Source organism: Colias eurytheme, chromosome 14 (genome assembly GCF_061535395.1).
Source record: "Colias eurytheme isolate Ceu_HAF_F1 chromosome 14, ilColEury1 Martin Lab GWU primary, whole genome shotgun sequence".
Taxonomy (NCBI): domain Eukaryota; kingdom Metazoa; phylum Arthropoda; class Insecta; order Lepidoptera; family Pieridae; genus Colias; species Colias eurytheme.
The window spans coordinates 6284061-6297275 of record NC_142993.1 but is presented as its reverse complement, the minus strand read 5'-3'; the positions used below and the strand labels follow the sequence as shown (position 1 = coordinate 6297275).

General features: G+C 32.0%; 1 protein-coding gene across 1 annotated transcript; it reads right to left on the bottom strand.

Moving 5' to 3' along the window:
- Positions 1 to 4896: 4896 nt before the first annotated feature.
- On the bottom strand, positions 4897 to 11575 carry LOC149902927 (juvenile hormone-binding protein-like). Its single transcript, XM_090109350.1, has 5 exons — positions 11459 to 11575; positions 7703 to 7931; positions 6134 to 6258; positions 5499 to 5651; positions 4897 to 5104 (listed from the first exon to the last, which is right to left on the bottom strand). Exons 1-5 carry the CDS (start codon positions 11514 to 11516, stop codon positions 4941 to 4943), a joined length of 729 nt encoding a protein of 242 aa, XP_089965476.1. The 5' UTR covers positions 11517 to 11575; the 3' UTR covers positions 4897 to 4940.
- Positions 11576 to 13215: the final 1640 nt, after the last annotated feature.

Genomic DNA, 13215 nt, shown 5'->3' with positions numbered 1-13215 from the left:
AAATGCTCATTCTTACCCCACTATTTATTTTATTTTAATACGAGCTTTTGTTTACACTAAAAGATCACGAAATAATCAAAAGCTGCTCTAGCTCTAGCTCTAAGTTCGTTTGATGTAAATGCACCGTTACGTCAACGATATTCTTGGTCTTCTAATAAAACAAAATTAGGAACTATTAAAGATAATCATGCGTAAAAAAATCTTATTACAACTTTTTTACTCTTCAATCGTTGTTGGAGAACATAACACTTATCTGGTAGGTATATCCTCATAGATTAGAAACCTTTTGTTTTTATTCATCTTGAGAAAATCAATATGTATTTCTTGTACCCATATTTCCAAGACATCGTGTTTGGCTTTACTTCTATTGTGTAGACTGTAGAGCAAAAATAAATAATTGTTTTCTCTGTTAATATTTTAAAACGACGAACTAAACGTTTTGAATCATTTAAAATAATGATATTCCTGAATGTAATATATTTATACAAGCGTACATGATTACATATTATGTACATATGTACATACATATGTACATCATATGTAGGTTTTATACCCATACATATGTATGGGTATAAAACCTACCTTATTACATACATGCCCTGAAAGTAAGTAAAAGCACGTTAAAACAATGGTAAAAATCCTGATGGAATTCCTAAAATCCACCGTGAAATGAGTTGTCAGTTATATTTAACATTCAAAGAGAACCGCTGTGTGTATCAGGTTACATTTTTTTAAATAACGGTAGAAATAAATGATGACTTAATTATAAAAATATATTCGAGGAATAGATTTACTCGGGTAGCTAGAATTAATAAATTGTTTAAAATAGTGAGAATGTTTCGATCAATGTTTGTCAAAATTGTGGTCAAAATCATCCTCGCAAAAACCACTGTTTTATTATACAGACTTTTGCACAGATAGGTACCTATTATATTATTATAGTTTCATACCTAATTGATTTATATTTTGAATGCTATACCATTTTTTTATATTCTACAATTTTTTTAAATCAATAATTGTATAGAACTGAGTCTGTGTACAGTTTATTAATATTGTAAAAATTTGCGTATTTTGTGGTTTTGTCCAATTTCGGATGGAATTTCCGGTGAGGCTTTTTGAAAAATCTTTTGACAGATAATAAGAATGCTGTATTAATTTTAACTTCAAATAATAATATAAAAATAAAATGATACTCTACATATAGAGCAAGCGTATTTCCCATTACTATTACCTACTACTATGAAACTATTTATGAAAAACATTTTCTGTTGTGATTATTTTTGATTTTTCAGTCCCTTTGAACACTTAACTTTTACAAATATGTATTTTAAAACCTAAATTGCCATTATCGAGTTCTAGCCAGACAAATAAACAGCAGTAATTGTTGGTTTATACGTAGATTATTTATTGATCTGTAATCTGGTGACAAATTAAAATATACCTAATAAACAGATAGGTATCTTTACTGTTAGTTAATTTGTCGAACTTTTACCTGCTTTTTGTATAAATATATTTACCTAAATATTTATGAGAATTTTATAAAATTACGTTATCCAGGACATAAGTCACGTGTTAGTCAAAGCGTATTTTTATATTACCTGTCTATTATTTATGATATCCTGTAACAATTGTATTAAATTTTAATTAGAAATTAGGTGTAATATTAAAGTAAATTACAAAAATTCGCAATTAAATAGATATTATTAATGTACAGAAAACAGAAATCATAATCCTATATAATTCAATGCTTTTAAAAGTTTTGAAATTAAAAATAATTAATAAATATCATTCATGGTAAATGTTTCAAAATAACCCTCTCTCTTTAAAGGACTTGTTTTCAATGCCACGATAAATTTTATAACTAAAAAAAAATAATAAAGACATTTTGGAAAATTATTAACATCTTGGAAAAATACTTCAAATTATTGTATTGTCTACGAGGACAAACCTCGATAAATCCTTGGGCCAAGCCAATTTTTTAACCTACAATACAAAATATATGATTTTAGTCAAAAACCCATTTATCTGTCCAAGGAAAACTACAACATTTAACTTAACGGTCAAATATCTCCAACTCCATACGTGTGGGACCTCCCCGGTTCATATTATGTATAATGAAGGTACCTATTTTATAGCATTGTTTGAATCATTAATGTCAAATAAAATTAAACAAGTAAATGATCGTAAAGCGGAAAGGAATTTATGACGTCATAATCGTCCAAAAGAAAAACTGTTACCTTTTTTTCGGTCCAATACTTTTGTCCGATTTATTTATGTCATTTGAATTCACAAGATATACATACGTCTTGTTTATAATTAAATGTATTTTAAGTTAATTTTTAATCCGCATGTTGGCGCGTTCCCGGAAAACCACTAATGACTAAACTGAGATTAATGAAATTTCACTTCACTTGACTTTATACAATCGAAGAGTTAAGCCCACGAATTAATTTCTAATTTAATTACTTGATCAACCCTTATAAAGATGAACTAGGGAAAAGCAATTTGTGTGAAGATCAAATTTCGCACGATAACATGGAATGTTTAGGAGCGAAACCGCGGGCGAGGATCTAGTTTATATTAAGTATATAAGCTTACTGTTAAATATCTGTCTGTTATAATAAGAATAACAGACATAAAATTATTATTTTTCTTGTTATTGAGTCAGATGATTTATTAAATAACGGTATTAAATACCTAGTTCATAAAACTATTAAGTTTCCAAAAATATGCAAATGTAAATATTATTGATAGACCTTGCAAAATAATTCATATTATTTAATCTTTATTGCATCTCAACATTTAAATGATGAGTTGTTATGCAAATTATGCATCACACATCTCTGCTCCTTAATAATAAATGCCCATTAAAATGTTTTATTATCTCAATAATGTACGCGATTTGATTTAATTCTTAGTGTAAGTCCACACTGCGAGCCTAGCGCGGTTGCGACGGCGGGCGCGAAATATCAAACGTATGAAACGCGCCTATTGCGTCCACATTGAAATGACTATGGCGGAAGCCTAGTGCGACGGTAATGAGCGAGCCAGTGCGCGTAGTTTTCAAACTCTCCTATCCGCGCGTTCTGGCCACACTACGGGCCTAGTCAGCAAGCGACCCAATGCGCGGACGGCGGGGGTATCAAACCAGTTCGGTCTTGTCGCTCGACTTCTTATATTATATCCTTTATTGTTTTTCGTAAAATAGCGGTAAATACTTAATTGTTGAAGTGAAACTTCTTTATTTATAAGTGCGATTCAATCTAAAACACTTATATACACCACAGTAATTTTGTAGGGTATAATCTCAATTCTTCATATAAGATTCACCCGTTATTCCTCTGTTTTATTTATTTCGTGTACAACTTCTATAATGATCTCATCTCAAAATCGGACTGTCCAGTAAAAATAGAAAATCGTCCAAAGTTTGCAACACCCGAAAAACGTCGAACCGCTACTTGAGCTCGCGCGTCGGTGTGGCCACCGCGAGCGCCCGCTCGTCGCGCCCGCCTAGGCCGCCGCCACCGCGCATTCAGTGTGGACGCACACTTACGGTATTTTAGTGCCACATTTGAATGGCCACTTCTTAAATCTCGTACTTGAGAAATTAATGACACGGCTGTCATTACACAGGGGATTATTCTCAAACTCGTACCTTTTACGCTTAATCAAACGTTGAGTGGGCCGCTGGTTGTCAAGTAAACATCATTAGAAATATAATTATAAAAATCTCTCTCATGATCAAATATTTTACTCCGCCAGGGAAATAACTAATATCCCCAGCAAACACGAGGTACCTATTTGTTTCTAAAGTGTGTTTATTTATCTAATGCTGTAAATAAAATCGAATTGTTTTTGGGAGCATTCCTTTGTGTGGCCTGTTAAAATGTTAAAGCGAGTCGCCAATAAAAGTGTCAACAATTATAATATTATCTCTATAAATAGGCACTTACATTTCACGTTTTTAGTACCTTAGTAATAAGCGAGCAAAACAATACATTGAACATTATTGTAGGTATGAGACTATGCCGGTAGTAAAATAGAGCTTCTGGCAAAAACGAAAGAGCATTTTTAATATTATGCAAATTAATTAAAAGTCGCTATATATTGAAATAACAAGTATTGTAACAATAACAAGTGTTACAGAAAGTAATTATACTTCCGGTTAGGTACATAAATAAATTCGGAACATTTATTATCGAATGATAGCATAATATAACCCTTCTTAAACTTGCAAAGGTTATTGACTGCACTCAAAAACCTTATCAACGAGACTTATGTGTAGATTTTTATGCAAATGTTATTTTATTTATTTAAACCCATCCGTTTAACAAAACAATATTTTTGTACGTATTTTCTTAAAAGAAAATTGTTTTAGGACTAATTGGAATTTCGAGAGGATGTATGCACATAATGATAAGTAGGTACCTATGCATTTTCCTCTAAAATATCAAGTATGTAGTAATGTATAGAAAAAAGAATTCGTTGGTTTTCAACATATCTAATCTTTTTAATTATTATTTACAGTATTAACTGTAAGTGACTTATATTCCAGATATATTTCACAGCAGATTGGTTGCTTACCTAACTCTTAATATAAAAGTGTAGTACTTTTCTTAAATTTGAAACATTTATGAATATGTTCTGAAATAACGTGTCTCACTTTCTGAGATTCTGGCATAATTCCATCAAGTTTTCATCATAGACTTGGAAATTAGATTGGTAAGTATCCACTTTTTCATAATTACCAATAAAAATAATTACAATTTGCTCTATCAAATTTATTTACAACTAAGGTAAGTAGGATATAATTATAAACAAAGTATATAAATCTGTAAAATTTCGACTTTACCAATGAAGTTGAAATGTAGGGTACTCTTAAAAAAAGATCACAGCGAGATGAAACAATATTATTTATTTTACAAAAGAATCAAAATACTTCAAAGGCCCTTCAAGAATGCTTCCTTTGGCAGTACTTTGGCAGCCGCTCTTATATTGTGCACGACTGTTACATACGCCTTTTCGACGATCGTAGTAAAGATCTTCTTATAATTTTCATCTCTGTGCGATCCCCAGAATACCTTTTCTTCTTTTAAGTTGGTAGCTGGAAATGGTAAAATGTGATATTTATTTAAAAATGAATGATGTAAACAATAACGTTTTCATTGGGGAATACTATAAAGTCAAGCCCAGGGCTCCATCGGCTTTGTCTAAAACTGAATATAGTAAAATTTAGAACCTTCTTCGATTTTCGTCGTGGTAAAGAACTACGCATACATAGGGACATTTTGTTTAATACTATGTATATAATGAATAATTATAGCACTGTTCTAACATTGTTACATTTCAACGACATCACGAGAACAATGGTCTGTTTTAGTATGATTGTGTAGATATAGGTAGAGAGGACATTATTGCAACTATAAGCTTGGCTAGATTGCGGTGAACACCATACGCATAATATACGCAGGTCTTACATCAAAACTGACTCTAATTACCTTCTTTGATGTCCTTTACTAATTCAGGGTTCAACTGCAAATCAAGATCACCAATAGGTTCACAGGTAATCGTCTCTGGACCCAGTACGAAATGAGATACGCCCTTGTCATCGGTTGTGAAGTCGTAGTTGTACTTGGCTGTACACAACGCCTCTGTGGAATTAATTACACATTGTAAATGATCACATGGAACAGTCAGATCATATTAACGCTTTATTATGGAATAATTGAGGATAATCGATAATAATTATTAAAGGAACGAGCTGTCAACAACATATTACACACACAGGAGTTGGTGACTTGCGTTATTTGATCATTTAAGACTAAATTCTTTTATGACAGAGTAAAGAGGACAGCTTCAAAATGTTCAAGATTTAAAATTATATAATAACAAATATAATGAACTATGGCATTAGTTATGATACCAAAAATATTTGTTACAAAATTTATGAAGTCAAAAATGTAACTGATAAGTTCATTTTCTTTAATTAAAATTTGAATTTATAAGCATCAATATGTCCTGAACGTAATCATTAGACGAATCCTTAAAATTCACCGTTGAAATGTAATTTTAGCCCTTAACAATGTAATTAAAGGGTAGCAATAATGGTGTCGTTAATACAATTTATACTCACTTCCTTTAATTGAAATTGTTCCCGGTAATGATTTTTCTTTTTTCTTCGCCTCAAGGGTGATGTCCCCAGAAATAACGAGGTCCACCTTTGTTTGCAATTCTACGGCCTTTGTTTCTTTATCTAAGCTGCAATCAAAATGATTCATTAGTTCGATTAATGTTAATATCACATGGATGACACACATGTCTTCGAATAATAATAGCAGTAGAAGGTCTATTCTAGGTATCATAGTACCTATCGGGTACCTAGTAATCAAAGTTTAAACGCGAAAGATGGAAAAAACAACTCTTGTAAATAAAGAAGTATGACTCACGTACATTAGTTATTATAACTACATCCACATCCCAAAATGTATAATTTTGTGACTGCTTATAAATTAGATTATAGGGAATAGGAGTTCAGATGAGTTACTAGCTAATTTGCTGTTACGCTATGATAGTAAACTTTGATGTGGACATGTGGTCAAGCCAATCGCCATACATAATACATATATAAATAGATAGGTAACTACGTATATAATTTGCGCACGCTTGAATTGCTTTAATAAAAAGCTATATATAATAAGATTGTAATATTTTTATTCTGCTCCAAGTTTGATATTATAAACATATCTAAATTGCGTGGTTTATGAGACTTAGATTGAAATGAATTTAATTGGGGATGACGGATCAGTTTATTTTCCATATAAAACAATAAAATGCACTCAATATAACAATAAAATTTTATGGAAATCTTGTCCGATGGTATCGTTCTCTTACAGTTTTTGTTATTTTTCCATAATAAACACGAGCGCCTGTAACTTTTTATACATAAAGTTGGTTATCAACAAGCAACATTATTACGAATATGTAGGCGTTGCATTTATACGTACCTAAACATTACAATAAATCAAATGTACCTACCAACTGTAGCATTTTAAATTTTATTAATATTACCTAAGAACTTGTTGATAAGTTATAAATTTTGTACTAGTTTATATTATAATAAGTAAACAATATAATATTAGGCATCGGAAAGTTAAAAATAAAAGGGAGAGCAATGGAATATTTTCATGTAGGTAGTTACCTATCTACATAATTACAATATTGTGTTCCCAATACAAATGTTTACAATAATTACATATTTGGTTTATCGTGAAGGATTTATAAAGGAGTATGTTTACTCAATTGCGTAAGTATTCAAGACCTTTGTATTACATACTAATGGTATTACTGTTTTCATTTATCCTAATGTAGAAAATGCTGATAGATAAAAGCTACTTGGCTTATATGATTTTCGTCTAAAGATTTGCTATTCAGTTTCCATATTAAAAGTATTTGGATATTATTAAATATGTTATAATAGATACGATACTATGTTCATAGGTAGGTACTTGATATTCATAATTATCACTAGGTACTTAGTAGTAGTACCTATACATAAAACAAAGTCGCTTTCTCCGTTCTTGTTTTATACTAGGTACCTATGTAGTGATTAGGATTAAAGACGAAGCGGGTGAAGCCGCAGGCGCTAAGCTAGTTATTTAAGAAATAAGTATATTTTATATTTTGCAGAAAATGTAACACTAACCTGAATGCAGATAATTGTTGATTCTTCAATCCAAGCACGGTTAAGTCGTTATAGTGGTTCCACACACCAAGTTCTTCATCAAATAGAATATCCAAAGATGGTATTATTTGTGGATCAATAGCTTTTATATCATACTCGGGAACACCCGCTGCAGTTTTCGATAAAAAGGTTTGTGTCGACTTTCGCAAGCATTCCGTATCGGTTATGTCACATGGTGAGAGAAAAGAGTCTGAAATATAAATAAAATGGTTTGAAATTAAATATTTCAAGGGACAAAATTTAAGGATCTTGTAGTAATTTAGTGATTAAGCTCGAAAACTTCAATCAAAAAGAAAGATGTGCTACGCGTTAAAATTTAATTGGTAGATTACGTCCTAAACACAAAATACTGTATTAAAAAAGAATCAGTATGCTCCATCTATATTGATCTCATTATGCATTACACTAAGGATTTGTAGGTAGTAAAATAATCAAAACTAATATGAAAACTTCGGCTTTAATATCTAATAACGTACTTGATCTACACATTCATTAAATACATTGTAAAAATTCACACTATACAGAAAAAGACCAGTAATATAATTTTAGGGTTCAGAAGCGGTTTGCAGAGCCATATAAAAATCTGCATACTCTCGCGTTTGAATTGGCTGGTAGCTGTCAAAGAGCATTTACGATCTTTTATAACACGTTTTATAAAATGATCATCTATAGCTGACCTGTAACCTCATTCTATTTTCGACCTTGACCGCTGAACGTCTGGCGTATAATCAATGACAATTTAACTCCATTGACACCTTACCTATTGAGCGTTTATTGGGCAAATCATTGAAGTTCATTGAGCCTGTTAAACATTTACTGATTGCTTCAAATCTTACAATTTATGCGGGTGTTGCCGTTGATTGATTGGGGTTTTGCATATTTTTATTTCGTTTGTTTTTTCCTTATTAAGTTTATTAATTGTAAGGTATTAAAATGAAAGAAGCTGCGCAGATGTATCGGTTTCAATGATTGGTTCTAAATCCTTATTTATTTTCAATATAATATATGCTTTTGAGTCCATAATCTGTTAATTGTCAATAATAACATGGAGTCATGAAGTAAACTTTGTATGAAAACCTATGATAATACATACATACCTATAGGTACATAACTATACGTAATATAAATAGTAAGTAATGCATAGTACTAAGTATGAATGTAAAAATATATGAAACTAGCGATCCGCCCCGGCTTCGTGGTATTCAAGGAATATTATAAAAAAAGAATTATCGAAATCGGTCCACCCGTTCACGCGTGATGCCGATTTGAGAGGATAATTAAGGATTTTTATGTTCGGTTATTTTTATATGGATAAAACATATACAAACACGAGAAAGAAAATATGAATTATATATTATTATCTACCTAGTGTAAAAAATAAAAATAAAAACACGCTCTTAACATAAACTCGTGAAATTATTGTATTGAAAGTTTGAATTAAAAATAAGTTTAAAACTGAGTCTAATATTTTCTGATTTTTTCAGTGTTTTTGAATTCAGTTAAGTACCACAGATTCAACATAATATATTTTTTATTCATAAAAACCATAAAAAAAGCCTTGCTCTATATAGCGCGAATATTTCTGTGAAAGCATCTAAACAAGTCAAAATGTTAATGTTGTTTGTTATGTTACGTTAAAATATGATATCCATGATCCGGAATTATTAGTAAATTCCCTGAAGTGTAGAAACAATTCATAAAATGTATTTTTCGAAGAAACACTTTCTGGCGATAATAAAACTTAACTGATAAGAGCTTTAAAATTGCGTGTAAAGGAAATTAATTTACGTTTAATATTATCCCATGTGATGATAACCGCGCTTGACCGAAAATTGTTTTAAATCTTTTGATTGCATTTTGTTAAATATATTTTGAGATAACATTTTAGTTGTAACTTTATTCAGAAGCACTTTTGGGAGTGTGAAACATGATTTAAAGTTTGTATATTATAACTAGCGGTCCGCCCCGGCTTCGCCCGTGGTACATATTTACGTTTTCTCTACATAAAAACCATCCTCGTACTTCAAGGAATATAATAAAAAAAGAATTATCGAAATCGGTCCACCCGTTCTCGAGTTATGCGCTTACCAACACATTTTGCGATTCATTTTTATATATAAGATACCTATATATTTTTGGATTAGAGTATAAGTATTTCTAAGAATTTAAAAGATATAATATCAACTTTAATTAAATCGAGTCGTTCGCATAATTTTTTTCCAATTTCTAAAGAATAAATTTAAAAGATACAGTTTATTGTTTTTAATAAGAAATCACGCAGGTATTGTAACGACTAGGGATGGCGATTCTTTACGAAAAAGATCGATTTTTAAATCGATTCGAATCGTAGTCTAATGAATCGATTCACGAAAAAATCGAGGCCTACAAAATCGATTCTTAAAAAATCGATCTTTTTTTCAAGTTTGCATTTACAATGTAAATTTGTATCAATTTGACTAAAAACAAGATTAATATTGCAATTAACGATATCTTATCAATAAAACCAGGGAATTCAAAAATAACAATTATTTTTATTACCGTATCAAACTATAAGGATATCAAACAAAAAATGGTTGCCTGTAAAGTCGGTTTTACGGGCGAAGATTTTACGTGACAACGTCTTTTTCTCGATCATAGTTGAGTGGGAGAGAGACGCAAGGCATTCGGCGGGCCTCTCTCTCGTTCGGTGACTCATCGTAACGTTACCGAGCGTTACACTTTTTCATAAGTGACTCCCAGTCGCAACCTAATTTAAGACGTTGTCACGTCAATAACAGAACAAACTGAAAATAATAGCGTCAAAGTGAAAAATAAGAAGTGCTTTACTTATTTACTTACCTTACCTACTCTCAATTAGTTATTATTTCGCAACAAACACTACATAAAAATCTGATGAAAATCAATTATCAATCATGAAAATACTTATATTATGCTAATAACAGTATTTAATAAACGACAACAACAAATGAATAATGCAAATTGCAATATCAATCGTCACAGATTATAGATACATAAAGTCAAAGACTACTAACGTAACTTTTTTATTAAAGAGAGGCGAGTAAAGGAAACTAAACATACAGCCATCTCGCGAGTTTATGAGTAGTTAACTCTTTAACCGGCAGCACTCTTATAATTCAGGCACATTCAACTAAATGCAAATAATTGTATGGTTTATACCAAAACAGAAAAAATCGAATGTCGATTTTCAAGGGTGATATATCGATTCAGTGAATCGACACAGTACTTCATATCGATTTAAAAAATCGATATTTTCTGCTCGAAAAATCGATTCTTCGATTAATCGATCTCAGATCGCCATCCCTAGTAACGACTTGTAAACTTAATAAAAAAAGGGTGAAAGTATAATTCAAATTCTAAGAGTCATTGTTATTTTTATCAATTACTAGTGGAATTTTACTTTTTCATAATAGGTATTCTAGTTTGAAATAGTTCTCTTAATGAATTCTAAAAAAAATAACCCCACACTATTGATTTCAATTGAAAAACTTAGGTTTTCTTGAAGATATTTTTTTATTCTGAAACCATAAATCGAAAGAGAGGTAAGGTAAGGTTGTTATAATTACGTAAAACAATTCAAAGTTCACATTTTCACACCTCGCTGGAGCTTATACAATATTGTTAATCAACATAAACGAATTCCTAGATAAAATAGACAATCATAAGAACTAACGCTATAACTATTCCTATCCATCCTACCTTCGCAAAAAACTGTCAAACAGGACACGAGTAAAACCAACACACGAGCAGACAGCATCTTGGCTTTACGGACCCACTACTGACACGAACGCGGCTGAATAACCCAACTAATCACTTACTTTATATACGTTAGATTACAGCAATGCAAATAATTGTCGTTATTGAGCATTCCGTCACATAGGTCACATATTATCAAGCACGGTAAAGTAAATATCGATAAACGTATAAAATATTGTCACAACTTCGAGATTTTGATGCATGAAAAGAAAGATATTAATTGGTCATACTGTTAGTATGACTATTATTTATTATTTATACTTTGTTGCGATTCCTGATGGAAGCGGATCTTTCTGGTTTTTGCAGTATGCAATTCTTTTGTACACCCCCTTTTATAACTTTATGAAAAATGGTTAAATTGGTAGCAAAGTCCGCAAGTTAAAGTCAATCTTGTGTTTATAATATCATTTAACATTATGAACCTCCTAAGGGGTGGTGTATGGTAAAGTTTTGGTTTTCCACTTTTTTAAAGGGCTTGATCTGACAGTTAACAGATTGATGACATTATATTTTGATTAATATTAAAAGTTAGCAACATATTGCATGATCGTTTGAACCTCTGAACTAAAAGTACTTAGATAAATTATTTATGTAGAGTTTAATCTTTAGCTTTCATTTGCAAGTTTACCATCGTGTGACGCAACTTCTCAATTACTATTTCCAGAATAAAAATACTTCATCAGCAGCTTAAATTATTGACTACTCAATACAGAAATTTATAATACGTAGATATACAAAATTTACTTAAGCAGATGATATCGTCATCATGGCTGAGTCGCTGCAGGAATTACAACTTATGCTGAACGACCTTGCTGAATCCTCCCAACGAATCGGTCTCCGCATGAACACCGATAAGACGAAGATCATGATCAACGAACACATTACACCGGAACCGATCACTACTCAGGGAGTCACTCTTGAAGTTGTTCCAGAATACGTATACCTAGGGCAAACGCTGAAACTAGGTAGGAACAACTTTGAGAAAGAAATCAGCAAGAGAATACAATTAGGGTGGGCAGCGTTTGGCAAACTACGTGAAGTCTTACAATCGTCAATTCCACAATGCTTAAAGACAAAAGTCTTCAATAAGTGCGTCCTACCTGTCATGACCTACGGAGCCGAGACGTGGACACTCACAGTGCGGCTAGTCCACCAACTTAAAGTCGCTCAGCGTGCTATGGAGAGAGCTATGCTCGGTATTTCTCTGCGGGATCAAATCCGAAACGAAGTCATTCGCCAGAGAACGAAGGTTACCGACATAGCTCAGAGAATTAGTACGCTGAAGTGGCAGTGGGCTGGCCACATTTGTCGCCGAACGGATAACCGTTGGGGCAAACGCGTTGTAGAGTGGAGACCGCGACTCGGCAAACGTAGTGTAGGGCGCCCTGTAGCGAGGTGGAGCGACGATATACGCAGGGTTGCTGGTACTCATTGGCGGCGTAAAGCTGAAGACCGAGCTCTATGGCGTGCCTTAGGAGAGGCCTATGTCCAACAGTGGACGGAGAAAGGCTGAAGAGAGAGAGAGAGAGAGAGAGTAATATTTAAAAAAAAAATCGTTGAAGATAAACTAATTCCAAAAAAAAATTATTACAAGCTCCATCGAATTTTATTTTGGTCTCTTCAGGAAAGGCTATAGACTTAAAAATATTAACAAGGAAACAATTTCAAAGGTAACAAACGTTTTATGTATTTTTTGCTTA

Bases quoted from the DNA above. Each gene is read 5' to 3' on its own strand.
- LOC149902927 (XM_090109350.1), bottom strand. From the start codon at position 11,516: ATGCTGTCTGCTCGTGTGTTGGTTTTACTCGTGTCCTGTTTGACAGTT. The intron at 7,932-11,458 runs GTAGGATGGATA...TTTATATTTCAG, and splicing joins TTTGACAGTTTTTTGCGAAG to ACTCTTTTCTCTCACCATGT. The intron at 5,105-5,498 runs GTAATTAGAGTC...TACCATTTCCAG, and splicing joins AGTAAAGGACATCAAAGAAG to CTACCAACTTAAAAGAAGAA.